We start from the raw sequence: 17,960 nt of genomic DNA, 5'->3' as shown, positions 1-17,960 counted from the left end.
ACTTTGCTTTGTACAGAGAACGTCCTTTATTGTTCTTAATGCATACTGAACGGAGGGGGTGGTGCTTGAAATCCTGTTGCTACCAGGGGACTTGAAGCCAACCCTGCGATGGAACTTTCTTTAAAGAAATGTTCTGGGAATCCACAGAAGTGTACCACGGAACAGGTTGCTAGAAACAGGCAGAGCTAGCATATAAATTCCAAAAAGGAAATAACAGAAACGTAATCTTTTTAAGGACTCGTAATTTGAAATAAATACTTTTGATACACATTAGGATGGAATATGAAACGCGAAGACGTTTCAGGCTTGAAGATTTTTAAATGATGCCATTTCATGATAGTGACCTACAATAACATACGTTAAAACACACCGCTGTGTATGTATTTAAATGTGCATAACTGTGTGTGTATGTGTGCACCTGCACGTGTTGCTTAACTGCTTAACTACTAATATGGCTTTATGTGGTATTTCTATGATCTAAAGGACATGAGGCAATACGCTTTTTAAAGTACGGCTGAAATCTCACCAATTCGTGCCAAGAGCAGGCTAAGTATTTATAAATATGTCAGTAAATCACTGGGATCAATTATAATTCCTTTAGGAGAAACTTCATGAGAAAAATTAGTTCTAAGATATGATAATACAAGAATACAATATCTAACACATTTTTTTTTCCCCATCAAAACAATGGGTTGTGTGAAACACTGGGAGTCAAGATTTCAGGTATTTTTTTCTCTTCGACTGCTACGTAGTTCGTCAACCTGTGAAATGCTTCCAAATGTTCACCTCGTGCAGACACTTACATGACGACTGAGGCGAAAACATTAGTGCTCAGTGGAAAATCCAAAACCATTTTTGAGTTTCGCAACTTGGCTATAATTTCTTTACGAAATGGCCTATTTATTCGGCAAGTCGCAGACTGTCAACCCCAAACCCCTTTGTCCAGGCCTCACTCACAGACTGTTTTGTGTGGCGTCGTCAAGGGGTAAGAATTCGCCTCGCACCAGCCCACGGGGAAGATGTCCATGGACTCCACGTCAACAATGACCTCCGGACAGGGAGTCGGCAGCCCTGAGGGACGAGAGATACGGATTGCACCAGCAAAGAAACAAAAGAAAAACAAAAACCAAACAAACAAACAAAAAAAACCATAGAGCATTCCTAAGATGGAGAAAAACACTCCTCTGAATGTAAAAAAAAAAAAAAACAAAAAACAAGACAAAACCAAAAACCAAAGAGCCAAGGGCAGTATGGAAGGCACAGTTTTAAGGGAGTCTTTAGTCTTACGACAGATACAAATGCTCGCAGTGTAAATGGCAAAAAGAACACAAAGGGGTTCAGATAAAGTGGGGGTTTGGGAAAAGCACTTCCCTCTCAATGTGGGGCAGGAAAAAGGAATCTGGAACAGTCGGGCATCTGAGCCAGAGACGCTGTAAGAGGGGAAAAGCACCCCCTGTTCCTAGGAATTGCTTTGAGACCAAGGGGATGTGGCGCAGGTTGGGGTACAGCCACCACACCTAAGCCACCACGACCTGCTCCGCCCAACACCAAAGGTCAACCTGCAACTGAAGAAAGCCGGACATCACAGCCGACCAGACCCAGGGAAACCCAAAAGCAGTGACTGTGACTGTGCACAGAGACAAGGAACCTTTTTCAGGAACGTGATGACTTATCAGTTCGACTAGAGTCACTTTTTTTCTTTTTTGAGACAAGAGTCTCACGCTGTCACCCCGGCTAGAGTGTGACCCTGAATGAACAGACATTGTTTCTGTCCAATGTTATATGAACTCACCAGATATTTAACCTAAGTGCTAAAGGAATCATCAGAGAAACAAGAGAAACTATACTCAAAACAGATCAAAAAAAAAAAAAAAATTCTGCCAGTATCTTCGGATGTGGGAGTTAACTCTCCCTGTTCTGAAGGTCACGTGATTCTCCAAAGGGTCTGACCACGGGGCTGCTTCCCATCACACAAGGTCACTGTTTCCTCCTCAGACCCACAAAAATAGTAATTGTTTCTTAGCAACTCAGTAATTTTGCTCACAGGTTAAAATCATCTGCTACATTGTATTTCCAGATTTATGTTTAGCTACAAATAAGATTTTCAAGGTCATTAAAAGCAGAGTACTTCAAAAGGAAGCATAAAGTGGGCTTTATAGCTTATTCCTTCCTAAATTATGACTTTCATCTTCCAATGTTCTGCTAGTTCAAACATCACATCGTATTAAAGCTTTAATATATATACACTTCTGCACAATGTATACATTAATATATAGCTAGGGCTGTCTGTACCATACTTTACAATTCTTTGATCCTGTTTCAATTAAACAATATTTACGAGCTCAGATTACGAGCTCAATATTTACGCCTTTCCCTCAAGAAAGCTAGAGTCCTGCCTTCTATCACCCCAAATCTAGCCCATTAAGGCTATCGATGAGAACTGATGGGGAAAAAAATGAGTTATTTATCACTCAGGGAGGTTTCCCTGACCCCCAAACTGTTCAAATCCCATTCTGAATGACGGGTACCAGCTCTTCACTTCTTTTTATCAACCTTAGAAAATGAGGTGCATCTGGCTAGACTCCCAGAATAAGCTTTTAAGACAAATTCATTTGTTCCCAGACTCAACAGCTTACAAAATAATCCATTAAAAACATGTACAAAGCACCTCCTAGATTATTCTGGGATTGCATGGAGTACATATGCAAAGCTGGATGTTCTACTAACGACCTCTGAATATTCTTTAACATGTTTCAGAAAAATCCCTCATAACAACATAAGATGATGCTAAGCTGCATCCGCTCAGTATAGATTCTATTTGTTGATCTTTATCCAGAACCTTCACTTCAAAAACCACCAGGAAACCTTAAGCTCCATCTATGGGAAAGTGCTTAAGTAAATTTGGGTGCACCCGTACGATGGAATATTCTGCAGCTATAAAAAAGAATGAGACATCTCTTTATATACTTATATGTAAAGATCTCCAAGATGCATTGTTGAGTAAAAAAGGCAGGGCACAGAACATTGTGCATATATAGTACACTACCATCTGTTTGAGAAGGGGGAAATAACATATATTCGTATGTGCATAAAATAGATCTGGAAGGAAATGCAGAATACGGACTGAACCGTGGGCGTCTGTCGGGAAAGCAGTGAGGGGCCGGGGGCCGGGGGCACAGGGGAGGGAGGGGGGAGTGGGGATCCAACCAAAGACACTTGCATGGGTTTTTGGCGTTTGTGAATGAGTTACTAATTTTACAACCACAACCTCCAAAATCACCACAATCACAGCACAGCGAAAGACACCCAGAGAAGGAGGGGAAGCTCTGCACCATAAATACGGTGTTGCCATAGAGCTCGCAATTACTGATGGGCAGGTTACCATAAACGAAAACAAAACTACACGGTGGCCGTGAGTCATTTCACTGCGGAGAGAACAAAGACTTTCCGTGCTCACAAACTCAACTTACAAGCACACGAATCAGTGAGAATCCCCTTTGGGGGCTTAAAATAGTCACGCAGTTTGCTATCTCCTGTGGACGCTGTCCTTGGACCATCAGATCACAAAGTTCTACAAGTCCCTCTATCGTGTTTCCCCGAAAATAAGACCTATCCATAAAATAAGCACCAGCAGGATCTCTAAGCGTTTGCGCAATAGAAGCCCCACCCCGAAAATAAGCCCTAGTGACGGGCGTGGCTGCGCAGCGCGTCTGCACAACCCATGCGTGTCGTCGCGGAGCGGGAAAGAAGACGAGCAGCCCTTCTCATCTGCCCCATCGTGACAGCTGCTGTCCCAGAGGTGACCGGAAAGGTGCGGGCAGCCCCACCAACAAGGTCGGCTCCCCCTGTCAGGTCTCGGCCACCCTGTGCGTGCTGCAAGCTGAGACTTTGAGGGGAAAATGACACATCCCCTGAAAATAAGCCCTAGGGTGTCTTCTTGAGTAAAAATAAATATAAGACCCTGTCTTATTTTCGGGGGAACACGGTAACTGCAGAGACCGCATTGCAGCCTCATCTAACCAATGACACGGGCACTGTGACCACGTGGGTGACCTGTCCTATCGCCAACACCGGAGTGAGAAAAGGAGGCGGCTCGTGGCTTCAAGTGTCCCCCTAGGACCTCAATCCTATCAACTCCTGACGTTATTAGCTGACTCCCAGCAAATCGAAGAGGACAGAGCCACTTGAGAGATGACTTGAGAGGAACGTTGCCTTGGGAAATCCCAGAGGCAAGAGGGACACAGGGGCCATGCCCCCCCACCACACGAGGAAGGGAAATGAGTTCCACGTGCTGCAGTGGTACAATCAGGACAACCTCTTCATCTCAGCTGAAAGCTGGGGCGGGAAGAGAGGGAAGAGGTATTTAAGGGAACCAGCGAACCTTGCTCAATATCCCCACTGCAAGTTAGAGGGCACACACAGATGCCGGCAGGCTCGGCCGGGCCATGAACAGGGGAACCCCCCGGCGGAACGAGAAGCCAGTCGAGGACCCGGGAGCAAGAGCTGCACCCGGACGCCTGCCTGCCAGCTCCACGCTGTCTCCTTTACAGATGCTGCTGGACTCTCCTGAGTGTTTAGTGCTCCCAACCACCCTCACAGATAGGGACTGTTTTCATCCCCATTTTACAGGTAGGTAAACTGAGGCACAGGAAAGCTCAACCAGCTGGTTTAGTGACAGATGCAGCATTCGAACCATGGGCCACCAAACTCCAGGCCCTTAGCAAGCACTTGAGGAGGGCAGTTTCCTTTTTCCTTCCTTCTCCTTCTTTTTTTTTTTTTTTTTTTTTGGTGGGGGGCACAGAGCTGTCTAAGCATCTGTCTCCTATCTGGGCCCCGTACCCTGTGCACAGAATTTCTATCATGATGTGTAGCCACCACTACCGGCCGCAATGAGATGACGGCAGGCTCAGGCTTTCCCTCTAGGACTTTGGCCCCCCGAGTGAGAATGTGTCACCCAGAAGATGCGTTCGTCACGGTGGCGGCTGGAAACCCACACTTTGCTCTGGTTTCTGCTGCAAAACCTTCTAGAGAGGCAGTTCCGCCAGCCGCAGGTCAGCAGCCTTCCAAGACAATTCCCAGCTTCACTTAAGACACCCAGAGGCGGTTCTGTTGCTGGCGACCAAGACCCTAACCAAGCGCCGACTTTCAGAACAAAATTAATTGGGCAGTATTACAGCGCCTGCTCCCGGACAGCTTTCTTTAACTGCCCGAGATATTCCGCTCCTGTATCCTGACCTGCTGAAGCAGCTTCTCCCACAAATGTTTCCTACAGGCCGTGATTTCTTCTTTTTAAAGACTTTAAAACCACTCTGCATGGGGTTGAAATATCATTATTTCCACATTTGCATTTTCCCCTTGTTTCCATTTTGCAAGTATCTGCAAAATGCTTATCAGCAACCTGACTTTTTTTGCAAATTATAGAGAAGTGTAAGAGGCCATTTTCTGCACCTGGTCTCCTAAACGCACGAGGTCGGTGCAAACGGGTTTCTCTGAACCACGGCGCGCCTTGCCTACGGACCTCTTAGAGTGGCTAACGAACCCCGGAGTGCTTAGGAGACATCTGGGGAGGTTCCACTGGGTACAAATGCAGATTCCCAGACCCTGCCACCGGGGACTTGGATGCACAAGGTCTGGGTGGCCCCAGGAATGTGCATTCTAGTAGAATCCCAGTTGATTATGATGTGAGGGGCACATCATAGTTTATATGCCAAATAAACGGTCAAGGAGCTTTAAAAATTTAGCTTCAAGTATAAAATATTTCACTATCTCAAGATTCCGTTGGCAAAACAGCAGTTCTTAAGGGAATGTTGCATCTTGAATCGCTGTTTTGTTCAGGAACATACATTGTATCTATGCTGCAACCATGTAGCAAACAAAGCAACCAGGGCCTCTTGTAAAAACATCCCGCTTTGTGAAATGCGCAGACGCAGTGGAGCCCCTTGTGGAGGCTTCGGTGACAGTGTCGGTGACAGTAATCATGAAGGTGACCGGACACAAGTGGGCCTTTCTTGGGAGGTCGAGGGGGTCGGATCATTTGAGCTCAGGAGTTCGAGACCAGCCTGAGCAAGAGCGAGACCCCGACTCTACTAAAATTAGAAAGAAATTAATTGGCCAACTAAAAATATATAAAATAAGTTAGCCGGGCATGGTGGCGCATGCCTGTAGTCCCAGCTACTCGGGAGGCTGAGGCAGGAGGATCGCCTGAGCCCAGGAGTCTGAGGTTGCTGTGAGCTAGGCTGACGCCACGGCACTCTAGCCCGGGCAACAGAGTGGGACCCTGTCTCAAGCAAAAAACTAAAAAAACAGAAAACAAACAAACAAACAAAACACAAGCAGGCCTGCCTGATGGAGCACAGGCTCCTGCAGGGTAGCAAATCTGAAAAGAAGAGGTGTCGACTAATAATAACACCGTTATCAGCAATCTACATTTTGCTGAGCGCTTTCACTATTCCGACACTCAGCACTTTTGGGGATATTAATTCACTTGGCCAACCCCCTCCGCCATCCTACAAGGCAGACTGTATTAGGAGGCACATTTTATAGACAAACAAATATGCAAAGAGATTTTTAAACTCACAGAGTACCAAGATTACACCTCCAGGGAGCATCTGTGCGTCCCCAAGGGCCAGGCTGCGCGGAATGTAGTCTTTACTGCGTAAGGAGGCAGACTTATTTGTAGAGCCCGGGGAAGGCGGCCCAGCAAGCAGGTGGGAGACTGCTGACATGGTCACAGCAGGGGCTGAGGTCCTGGCGTGTGGCAGTGAGAACAGGGGACGCAGAGACAGAGATAGGCATGCATACAGTGTGGGTTTTTTTGCCTTTTTTTTTTTTTTTTTTGAGACAGAGTCTCACTCTGTTGCCTGGGCTAGAGTGCTGTGGTGTCAGTCTAGCTCACAGCAACCTCAATCTCCTGGGTTCAAGCGATCCTCCTGCCTCAGCCTCCCGAGTAGCTAGGACTACAGGCACGCACCACTATGCCCAGCTAATTTTTTTGTACATATATATATATATATATATACATATATATATATATATATATATTTGAGTTGGCCAATTAATTTCTTTCTATTTATAGTAGAGACAGGGGTCTCGCTCTTGCTCAGGCTGGTCTTGAACTCCTGGCCTTGAGCAATCCGCCCGCCCCGGCCTCCCAGAGTGCTAGGATTACAGGCGTGAGCCACTGGCGCCCGGCCTGCCATTGTCGATTGTGGGAAAATTGTACTTTCTCTAGATTTCCTTTCAGAGGGCAGCAAAAAAGTAAAAGATCACGAGACGCTTGCGACAGCACGAGTTGATGGTTTGAGTTGAGCTTCCTGACTTCTCTGCAGACCTGAGGCCTTTGGGTCTTCTTCATCTTTTGTTGTTGTTGTTTGTTTATTTGTTTGTTTTTTCATTCTCGACATATTTGTTTTTAGCAAACCGGAACAGAAAGAGATTGGATGACAGATCCTACGCGGCCATCCTTCCCTCCATACATTCAAAGTGCAAAAGCCGCTATCGGCAAATCCCCCACCTGAGTGAATTCATAAGTTGAATTTATAACTGCGAGACCCGGTTTTACTGTTTCACGTTCTAACGCTCTCTTCCAACATTTCTGCAGTGGCCTCAGCTGAAAGAGCTAAATACCTCAGTGGCGATGACAATAAATACCTGGCCTGTCACTGTGACTTTTATCACGTAAAAGGAATGCTGGCCTGGGCTAAATGGCTAAGATGCCCGGTATCGGGGGAAATGTCATAGAGCGAAGCACATCTCTTCGAATATGAGTAATGATGAGGACAAAAAAATAGTAGAGGACAATCACTGAGTTGTTCCTGCACTTCTGAGCTGTTCTTGGTGATTTCCAGGGATCGGCTAACGTGGCGCAGGCGACCGCCTTCTGGGGCAGGTGGTGTCTCACCCCATTTTATACGTGGGGGCTCGGGGGCGCTGCTCTGCTCAACCAAGCACTGTACCCTCCACCCCAGCAGGCACTGCCCCCCCTGCTCGGCTCCCACCCCTGGGGGCAGGACCCCCAAGAGGCAGCAAGAACTCAGCAGGGAGCGGGTCTGCCCGGGCACCAGGGGCACCTGTGGTCAGGTTTAGTCTCGCTCTTCCCTCCTCGCATCCCCACTCGGCCTGGCTTGCGGGACTCCTAGGGACGACCCCGCACACCCTTCCCACACGAGACACACCAGCCGGGTCCATCCCGCCCGGACACCGGGAAGCCGCTCAGCGCCGAGGGCGACTTGAGCACGTCCTAGAGGAACCAGGCTCTCTGCCGAGTGTTTGTCTGACCGCTTGGGGTTTCCTCTTCATTCTTTCTGGCACATGCTTCCCCGGGGTCTGTGCTAACTGGCTTGACGCAAGCCAAGTCCCTGGCGTAAGCAATAAAGTCACTGCCATTTATGAAACGACAACACCAGGGCTCAAGAGGATTTAGCAACTTGCTGGAGGCTGCAGAGCTGTCAGGGCCCCGCAGGTGCACCTGGCTCTGTGTGCCTCCGAGCTGTCGTGGATATGGCCGTCTCCTGCTGCTACTATGCCTTCCCTGCAGAACCCTGGGTCACGGTGACCCGAGTGACAACGGAGTTTGCCTGCTGCTGTCCCATCTCTCCTTGGCACCCCTTTTGCTCCTAAAAAGTCTCCTTGTTTAAAACAAAGTATATCGTCACTATCCCCGTATGGTCTGAATCAAAATTCTGGGTCCCAGCTACCTAACCTCACCTGGAATCCCCATCCCTGTCTTGAAACACAACTGTCTCAAATGTAAACTTGTCTCCTTCTGAACCTGTTCTTCCTCTGTGTTCCCTAATCCTTTTAACTTGGTCCCTGGGGACACTTCCAAGAAGTCCAGGACTTGGGAGAGCTCTCTAACCCTGTGTCAACCACGAGCTTCCTACATCCCGGTCCTCTCGCCAATGAAGCGGCCAGGCCTATTAGGATGAAAAAGGCAGCATGGCAAATTTTATCATGAAAGCAGATACACATAAAGAGCATTATTGTCATTAATAAATCTTGACAAAAACCATTCTCAGACCAATACTGGATGATTCTACTCTTCTGCGGTGCCTAGCGTAGCTAACTTTACAGAGACAGGAAGCAGAACAGCGGTTGCCAGGGGCTGGGGAGGGCGCGGGGAGAGCTTAGTCTAACGGGCAGAGGGTTTCAGCTCTGCAAGATGAAAGCGTTCAGAGATGAACAAACGTGGTGGTGGTGGTTACCCCACCGTGTAGACGGACTTAATGCCACTGAACTGTGTGGCCTTACAAACGGTCCGTCAAAATGGCAAATTGGGTGTTGCATATGTTTGAACACCATTTTAAAAAAGCAAAATACATCTTTTCAGTAAAATCTCCCTCCTCCTGTGGAACTGTGGGTAAAATGCTAACCTCTTCAGAGTTCTTGTCAATCTGTTGCATTAAACAATAAAAACAATAAAAAGCTAGAAACCTACCTGGGTCTCTTTGGCAGTGCAAAACGGAGGGGGGGGGGCGTGTGTGTATATATATTTAGTAAAGTGTCCAGGAAAACAAATGGTTCTGAGAAAGCGGAGCCCCACAAGAGAAGGGAGAGAAGGCAACACAAAGATATAAAACTCTCCTAGGGGTATAAAGCAAGTCAACATCTGTCCCGCAAGAAAACGACTGGGGATGCATAGAAAGTCCCCAGCTCTGTGTGCAAAGGCAGACCGGTGCCTGAGTGAGCCACGGTGCCAGAGACATCAAAACCGAAAGCAGCTTAGGTTGCATGGACAACGCCTGTGACCATAGCCATGACGACCTGCGGCGGCAGAATACAAATTTCCAAAACACTGACCTCCACCCTCTGTCACCATAAATGATCTTTGCTAACTACCACTGCTTTGTGAGAGTTTGTTTTTTGTTTTTGTTTTTTTTTTTTTTGAGACAGAGTCTCACTCTGTTGCCCGGGCTAGAGTGAGTGCTGTGGCGTCAGCCTAGCTCACAGCAACCTCAAACTCCTGGGCTCAAGCAATCCTCCTGCCTCAGCCTCCCGAGTAGCTGGGACTACAGGCATGCGCCACCATGCCCGGCTAATTTTTTGTATATATATATTTTTAGTTGGTCAATTAATTTCTTTCTATTTATAGTAGAGACGGGGTCTCACTCTTGCTCAGGCTGCTTTTGAACTCTTGACCTTGAGCAATCCTCCCTCCTCAACCTCCCAGAGTGCTAGGATTATAGGCATGAACCACCACGCCCAGCCCACGAGTTTAAAATTCTTTTCAAATGTGCACCTAAAATAATTGCACGAATCTCACATAGTTTATTCCCCGCTCCCTCTTCAATGACAGCCCCCTTTTAAAGACATTTGAAGAGTGACTTGACTTCAAGAGAAGTCAAATATTAACTAGAAATAATCAATTTAATTACCTACAAGTGGTCAATCAGCTGTGTTGAAAAGACTTCAGATCTATTTAAGGCATTAAAAATAACTAACAAGATTGTTACAAAGCATTTTATAAATTTAAAGAGTCAAATAAATAGTTTATAATCATCAGCGTCATATAAAATAATTTAACAGCCACAAAGTGACCGTAATGACTCTCTATCATTTTATCCTACCTACATAAAACTGTGAAATAATGAGGAATTAAGTGCCATTATGTTGCCACTTTAAAAGGTAAATGCTCGGTAAGGGCCAAAACCAAAAGAAAAACAAGAACAAAAAAACTAAATTCAAGCAAGACCAAGGAAACTGGCTAGAATTTTACTTGATTTGTGTGCAATGTATTGTTTAAGTGGTAACAAACATGCAAAATATTGACCAATAATTCCAGAGAATATTCAACAGATAATATTACAACATTAAACAGACAATATTCAAAAGATTGTTTACAAAAGCTTTTCTTTTTTAGAGACAGGGTCTTGTTTTGTTGCCCAGGCTGGAGTGCAGTGGCATCATTGTAGCTCAATGCAACCTCAAACTCTTGGACTCAAAGAATCCTCCTACTTGAGCCTCCCCAGTAGCTGGAACTACAGGTGCTGGACACCACACCTGGCTAATTTTTCTATTTATTTTTTGTACAGAAGGGGATTCACTATATTGCCCAGACTGGTCTCAAGCCATCCTCCTGCCTCAACCTCCTAAAGGACTAAGATTACAGGCATAAGCCACTGCATCCAGCCCACAGAAACTTTTTTTAAAACACTGTGTAAGGTCTGCAAAAATAGACAATCTATTTTCTGATGTGTTTCCTAATGGCAACTAATTTTTATTACCACACAATGAAAGCACTCCAGAGAATAAGAAAAAGATCAGATGTGAGCTGACTTCCATTTCTTTGTTATAAAACCAAACATGTGTGTCCAAAGGTAGACCAGCAAAAGGAGAAAACACTGTCAAACACATTAAATAAATGTCACTCATCACTCTTTTTAAGAAGTGGGAAGCTGTAGGGTCAGGTCAGGTGAATTAAGCAACAGAGAAAAATGTCAAAAGCGATGAATTTGAACCCCAGGCAGATCTTAACGGCTTAGCTAGTTTCTCCCACCTACAAAAATCAGGACACCTCTGCTGCTGTTTGTGTTAGCTAATTAACAGGCGCAAAGCATGCTGAAAGTGGAAACTGCTAAATAAATAATGACTGCCGAAGAATTCTAACCATAATGTGCTAAATAATAACGATGAAACGTGGGCTTCTGATGTTACGACTTTTTGTTTTCAAATTAATAGTGCAAATAAGACTCCAGTCTCTTAAATACGGCTCAGCGTTGTGTCAGATCGCAAGTTAAATTTAGGGACCAGGAAGCGCAGAAGGGATCCGGTTTCTCCAAGAGCAGTTGACTCAACTACAGAAGGAGCAACGAAAAGACAGTCACGTTCTATTCCCGTAGCTACAGAAATATCACTGCGCTGCCCATGTCTACATTTTGGTTAATTCCACATAGAGGCCATTCTACCAGAAAACAACTTTTTTTGAGAATTTCTATTTGTTTCAAACTGGTTTTGAAACCCTACACTTTAGTGATGTATTACACTCTTTTCTGGAAATTGGCGACACGATGATGTCAACTAAAAAATGACTGTTCTCTAACTTCCCCAATCCCTTTGACTAGAGTGTGAGAGACTTGTAGGCCTATCTAAGAACTTCCCAGGCCTTTTAGACTTGCTTACTGAGGGAGTAAGGACAGTCAAGATATTAGCACCAATTCTGTGACCTTCCTTCTAAACTTTGTATTCCAATGGTGGTATGACTAAGTCATAAGATTTAAACTATGGGCCGGGGAAATGTAACATTATTTTACTATTCAAAACTATGCTTTTGGCCGGGCGAGGTGGCTCACGCCTGTAATCCTAGCACTCTGGGAGGCCGAGGCGGGCGGATTGCTCGACGTCAGGAGTTCGAGACCAGCCTGAGCAAGAGCGAGACCCCATCTCTACTATAAATAGAAAGAAATTAATTGGCCAACTAATATATATAGAAAAAAAAAACTAGCCAGGCATAGTGGCACATGCCTGCAGTCCCAGCTACTTGGGAGGCTGAGGCAGTAGGATTGCTTGAGCCCAGGAGTTGGAGGTTGCTGTGAGCTAGGCTGACGCCACGGCACTCACTCTAGCCTAGGCAACAAAGCGAGACTCTGTCTCAAAAAAAAAAAAAAAAAACTATGCTTTTTTTTGCATATATACACTTGAAATACCTACTGAGTACTGTGAAATCTTAAAAAAAAAAAAGAATTATAAATCATAGAAAGATGTGAAAACCTTAGAGATCAAATCCATTTTAATCATTTCTCATCGAAAATACAACATATTGGAAAATATGGTCTTCTGCTTTAATCCAAAATCTGATCAGGGTTCTGCTCACAAAATATGAACACTTGTAAATAAACTGTAGCTATAAAGAATCATTTCGACATCACTGAATAAACAAGCCAACATCCTACTTACTATATATTTGGGGAGAGAGTCATCCCCAAGTTACTATTTTAAGGAAAAATTAAACATCTACAAAAGAAACCAAAGTAAAGGATATTATTCACACTAAAACCTAAATATATAATTTTATCCTTATGACCAAGACCTCAAATACCAGTTTTAGTGACTCATATTAATTTGATTGTGACATTAGCTCTTATAATCGTAGACGTAAAAAGACCACTATGTTCCAAACATAATTATCTCACCAGCATCTCATTTCACGAAATTATTAGTTAAGATGAGAGCCTCTGAATAAATTTATATTTGATTAGCTTCACTTAAGAACACTGAATAATTTAAGATCCTTTTAAATTTAAGGGAAGCAGGAGGGAGGCTTCTGAGAAGCACTGAACTCCCCCCACACCCTGCCATTTGCAGACGGACCCTGCGTTTTTCCAAATGACTGCCAATCCGTCATACCTTCCAGGTGAAGCCACATCAACCTCCCCTTCACACTGACGACAGTGGCCACGCAGAGCTCTCCCGGATTCCTGGGGTTCACAGCTTCCAGTTTCATGTTCTTAGTGAAGCCTCGGCTGAATGATGTCTGAAAGAGAAACAGAACTAACACTGAGCCCACAGCCTGGGCAAGACAGTGGGCAGCAACAGGGCAGGGCAGATGAAGAAACGGAAATGCACACGCCTGCGCACACATCCCATCTGTAAGACAGGGTTGTTGGCGGGCTTGTCTTTCCCATTTTTCATGAGAAAAAGAACCAGGTATTCTTCATTTTAGGTATCCCAGAAATTAGAACTGTGCTCGACACACAGTAGGTGTCTAATAATTATTGGTTATATGAGAGAGAGTATGAAAACATTCTCTTTCCAGTTCCATATGCACCCTTACTTCTATGGGATCACTGAGGTACCCACCATTTCTTCTACTTTCCTATATCACACCTGCCGGTCTAAGGACCACAACTTTGAGAATCACCACTTTAGATAACTGAGCATAGTTATAACAGGGGCTTTAAAATACTGGTCTGTTACTCCCAACGTCTGGGTCATGCTGTGTTGAGTCTATGTTGATAATCTTTTCTACTGAGAATGAATCTAATTTTCCAGTTTCTTCATGTCCTGAAAAACGATGGGCTGAAACATGAATATTTTAAATGCTATGTTGTGGAGACTCTGGATTATGTTATATTCCTCCCAGGAGTGTCCGTTTTTCTGCTTTAGCAAGCAATTAACCGGGCTGCACTCAGACTACAAACTCTGTCTCTTGAGAAGTAGCTCAAATGTCAGTCAAGTTCTTTCATCCTTATTAAGGCTGCTTGGAGTATGCCCTGGTACATACATAATTCAGGGATGAGCCAAAGATCCAGGTAGAATTTATACACAGAATTTGTGGTTCCCAGCCCTGGCTCTCTCCTGTCTGAGTATCCCCTCACTTTCTAGTATCTGTGGCTGCCCGAATTCTGGAATCTGGTTTATCAGGCCAGAAAGGCCATGAATTTCATATCACTCTTTAAGTTGTCCCATATGTTGCCAACTGTGGCTGCCCTCAGGCTAACAGTCTGAATAAATGGGACAATCACCCCAAGCTGTTCCTTTTTTCCCAACCACCTGCTTCCCTCCAGAATATGCCTGCTTTTGTTCATTCTCCCCGACCTTCACTTAGTTTTCGGTACAGTGCCCTGAGTTTAGTTGTTATATTTGCAGAAGGGACAATTCAGTCCGAGCTTACTCAGTCAATACTGAAAGCAAAACTCCTTCCTAACATGATTTTTAAATAAATATGAAAATTTTCCCAAATCACTACCATAATTTATAATCAGACATGTTACAAAACTATACACATATCTATTTTGAAATATATACCCCAAGATAAATAGCTTCCTATAAGGAAAAAGAAAATACATATTTATGTGACTCATGCAAAGAAATCAAGGTAATTCACATTTACGTTTCTTTTTATAAAACTGAAGTCGAAAAACATAATTATATTTTCATGCGACCGACCAGAAGAAAATTATCCAATGCATGCTAAGAAATCAACTGGCTCCTTTTCTTGATGTCTCTTTGGAAATAGGAGGCAAAGATATTCTAGGTGGGCAAATTCTTTTCTGCAAGTCATCCTGCCTCATCCACGGCTCTCATGCATTGAGCTCCTTTCTGATGATACAACTCGATAGGCTGCCTGGAAAAGCTCTAAGTACGTTAAAATGCATTTTATCCTACTTAATGAGGGAAAGCTACAGACCACGTTTTCCTTTCAGTCCACGGCTGGAGGGTAATTGATAAAGGATCAATAGCAAAACTGTTAGCTGGGAGTTTATTTTACTGAGCATTTTGCTACATCCATCCCTTTGCTAACAGCCTCTGATTGTTAAATATTCCCCCGAGGGGGGAGGAAATGTCTTCCATGCATCCAATTCCACGCTGGCTCTCCTCTGGTACACATGAGATGTGTGATTATAAAAACGAATTCATAATAAGCATTCCATTAAAGAACACTTGTAGCCAGCTAACAGATTCGGCGAAGTACCAGTAATATGCTGCACATGCCAACGGGCAGCCAACAGCCCCGTCTATTAAGTAAACGGGGGGCCAGAAACAAAGGCGCTGCTAATGAACACAGCAGCGAAGTCATTAAGACAGATTTAATCTTGGAAGCTGAATCCCAAAAGCGCAGAGGCCGCTTGGGAACGTGGCTACTCGCCCCACAATTAAAAGCCATTTGGACAACTCCTTGGCTGGATGGGAGCGGAGGGCACATACAAAGAAGCGTTAGTGGAATTCTGTTGTCACAGAAGCAGTAACGCCCTAGGAGGGAAGAGGCCAGGATTTTCTTCCCAAGGCTAGAGTCAGGGAAGGAATCATTCCTCCTGCCGGGCACCAAGCACAATCTCAAGGCGGGTTTTGGGGCTATCGCAGGGGGTTCCCACAGTCCTAAAGGGAAGGCAGACACAGGCCGGCAGATTCTGCCGCGGTGGCACCGACACGGTGAGAGGTCAGGTGAGACAGCGCTGGGTGTCTTTAAGCCCTAGGAGCCTCAGGAGCCAGGCAGCTGCAGCCCTCGCAGGGGGACCGGTGACACAGCCAGCCGTCCCTGTCACCTACACACAACACACGGTTCTTCCACACTACAGAGTGAACTGCTGCTATGCAAAGGCACGGTGGTCCAGTGGAAAGGTCATTCAACCGGGTGAGGAGCCCTGATTTCCAGCCCTGCTGTGGACTGGTTGTAGGACATACGAGTACAAGTTGACCCAGCAACAAACCTGCTTACAAAAAACAAAAAAACCTCCAAAATCTGATTTCCATGTACGCTCGGTTTTGAGCTTCTTCCTATGAAAGCCAACCCTTTCTCATCTCATTTTTCCTACTCTGTTATCTCCGCAGTCCTAATTACTAGCAGGGTGCCAACGCGCCGGCAGCTCTAGGAGAGTGTGTTCAGAAAGCAGGTCTTTGATTTGGGAGTGCTGCGGATCCCAATTAAAAGAAGAAACTGTATCTTTTTTTTTTCTCAGCATAAGGAATGAACTTTTATGACCAAAATTATGTTGAACGCACCAGGCTATACATTTAAGCCTCATTCTTAAAAACAGAGATAATAAATTCCTATTTCTTTTCGTAGTTCCTAGGGGTTGACGAATTGTCTCTAACTTTATAAACTACAGTCATGCGCTGCGTAATGACATTTCGGTCAAGGATGGGCCGCATACACAACAGTGGTCCCAAGAGATTATGATGGTCATGCCATATATTAATAGCTTAGCTGTAGCAGGCTACACCATCTAGGTTGTGGAGGTACACTCTACGACATTCACACAACAAGGAAATCGCCTGAGGATGCATTTCTCAGAACGTATCCCCATCATCAAGCAACGAATGGCTGTACTTTATAAAACCACTTCCTATAACTCCGCAGGAACACACGTGTGCACACACACACTCGCTGTTACTTGACATGTCACAAACATCCTAGTACCTACCATGCCAATACGCTCTGCTTGAACAAGATAATAGCTTAAGGCAAGCAAAAAAAGCACGGGACTGACCAGCATCTCACCAGTAACCAAAGAAAAACATTAAGACTGTATTTTAAGAATAGACCCCAGGGGCAAAGAATCTCTTATCAGTGAGCTTGTCTATACAGTGCCACACAACAAAGGCATACCTAATGGTGGCACGGAGGGCTAGCTGTCCCCCCAAAATTTGCCCTCTTCCTTCCACAGTATAGAATCAGTATCTGGGAAACTGAAGCCCAGCAAGACCCATTTTCTGGGCTCACTGATGGCATCGTGCAGCTGAGCAACTAGTTCTCACCAGTGGGGGGTAAACGGGAGTGCCAATGATAGAGGTCACTCTCCAGCTACAGTATTCGGGAACTTGGTCTCCTTTCCCTTCTGCGGGCTAGATTCAGAGACTCTAGCCCCAGACTCGACCACCAGGAACACCGGGGACTCTTCCGTGAGTGAGACACTTTGCTGCTGACTTTCGACTCCCCCCAGCCACTGTGCACTGGCTCCTCAACCTGCTACCACAGCCCAGCCACACTGACAGACACACAGCCTGGTAGGAACACTTTCCAGAAACTCCCGCAAGTTCTGTGATTCTCCGGTGCAGGGTACTCCAGCTTTGCTCGATCAATAGAAACTGACTTATGAAACTTATGGTCAACAACATCTATGATTTAAAAAAAAAAAAAAAAAAAAAAAGGTGGTCAGGATTCTGTAGTTGCCTTACATTTCTGAAGCAGAACGGAGGTGCTTCTTCCGCCCCGTGCTGCTTGTGATAATCTGCCCAGTCGAAGTCCTGGCCAGAGTAACCTGTGAACGACAAAGCGCAGGTAACACCGCATGAGTGGAGGGACAAAGCAGGAACAGGTTCCCCGAAGGAGAAAGTTCTCTCAGGCCTAACAGCACTTCAGAGTCCACGAAGCCAAATGAAGGATTTTGGAAAACTTGAATGAATGAGTACTGCTGCGCACAGGTAAGGCGTCCTTATCATGATTTGGCACCTGAACCCCAGGTGAGGAGGGCAGACTTACCTGCAGCGCCACCTGCTGGCGGGGAGGCCTGCCACAGGTGAGC

The 17,960-nt window shown here is 45.2% G+C and overlaps 1 protein-coding gene across 2 annotated transcripts in view; it reads right to left on the bottom strand.

Moving 5' to 3' along the window:
* SFMBT2 (Scm like with four mbt domains 2) overlaps window positions 1-17,960 on the bottom strand; it is a 168,461-nt gene that overhangs the window by 31,248 nt on the left and 119,253 nt on the right. For both annotated transcript variants that reach the window (XM_012741235.3, XM_075997642.1), the window contains 3 exons: window positions 17,614-17,696; window positions 13,342-13,468; window positions 958-1,071 (listed from right to left, as the gene is read on the bottom strand). In XM_012741235.3, the coding sequence (XP_012596689.1) occupies window positions 958-1,071; window positions 13,342-13,468; window positions 17,614-17,696 (324 nt within the window). The remainder of the gene's footprint in view (window positions 1-957; window positions 1,072-13,341; window positions 13,469-17,613; window positions 17,697-17,960) is intronic.

The sequence above is a fragment of the Microcebus murinus genome, chromosome 25, assembly GCF_040939455.1.
Source record: "Microcebus murinus isolate Inina chromosome 25, M.murinus_Inina_mat1.0, whole genome shotgun sequence".
Lineage (NCBI taxonomy): Eukaryota > Metazoa > Chordata > Mammalia > Primates > Cheirogaleidae > Microcebus > Microcebus murinus.
This window is presented reverse-complemented; position numbering and strand designations above follow the sequence as displayed.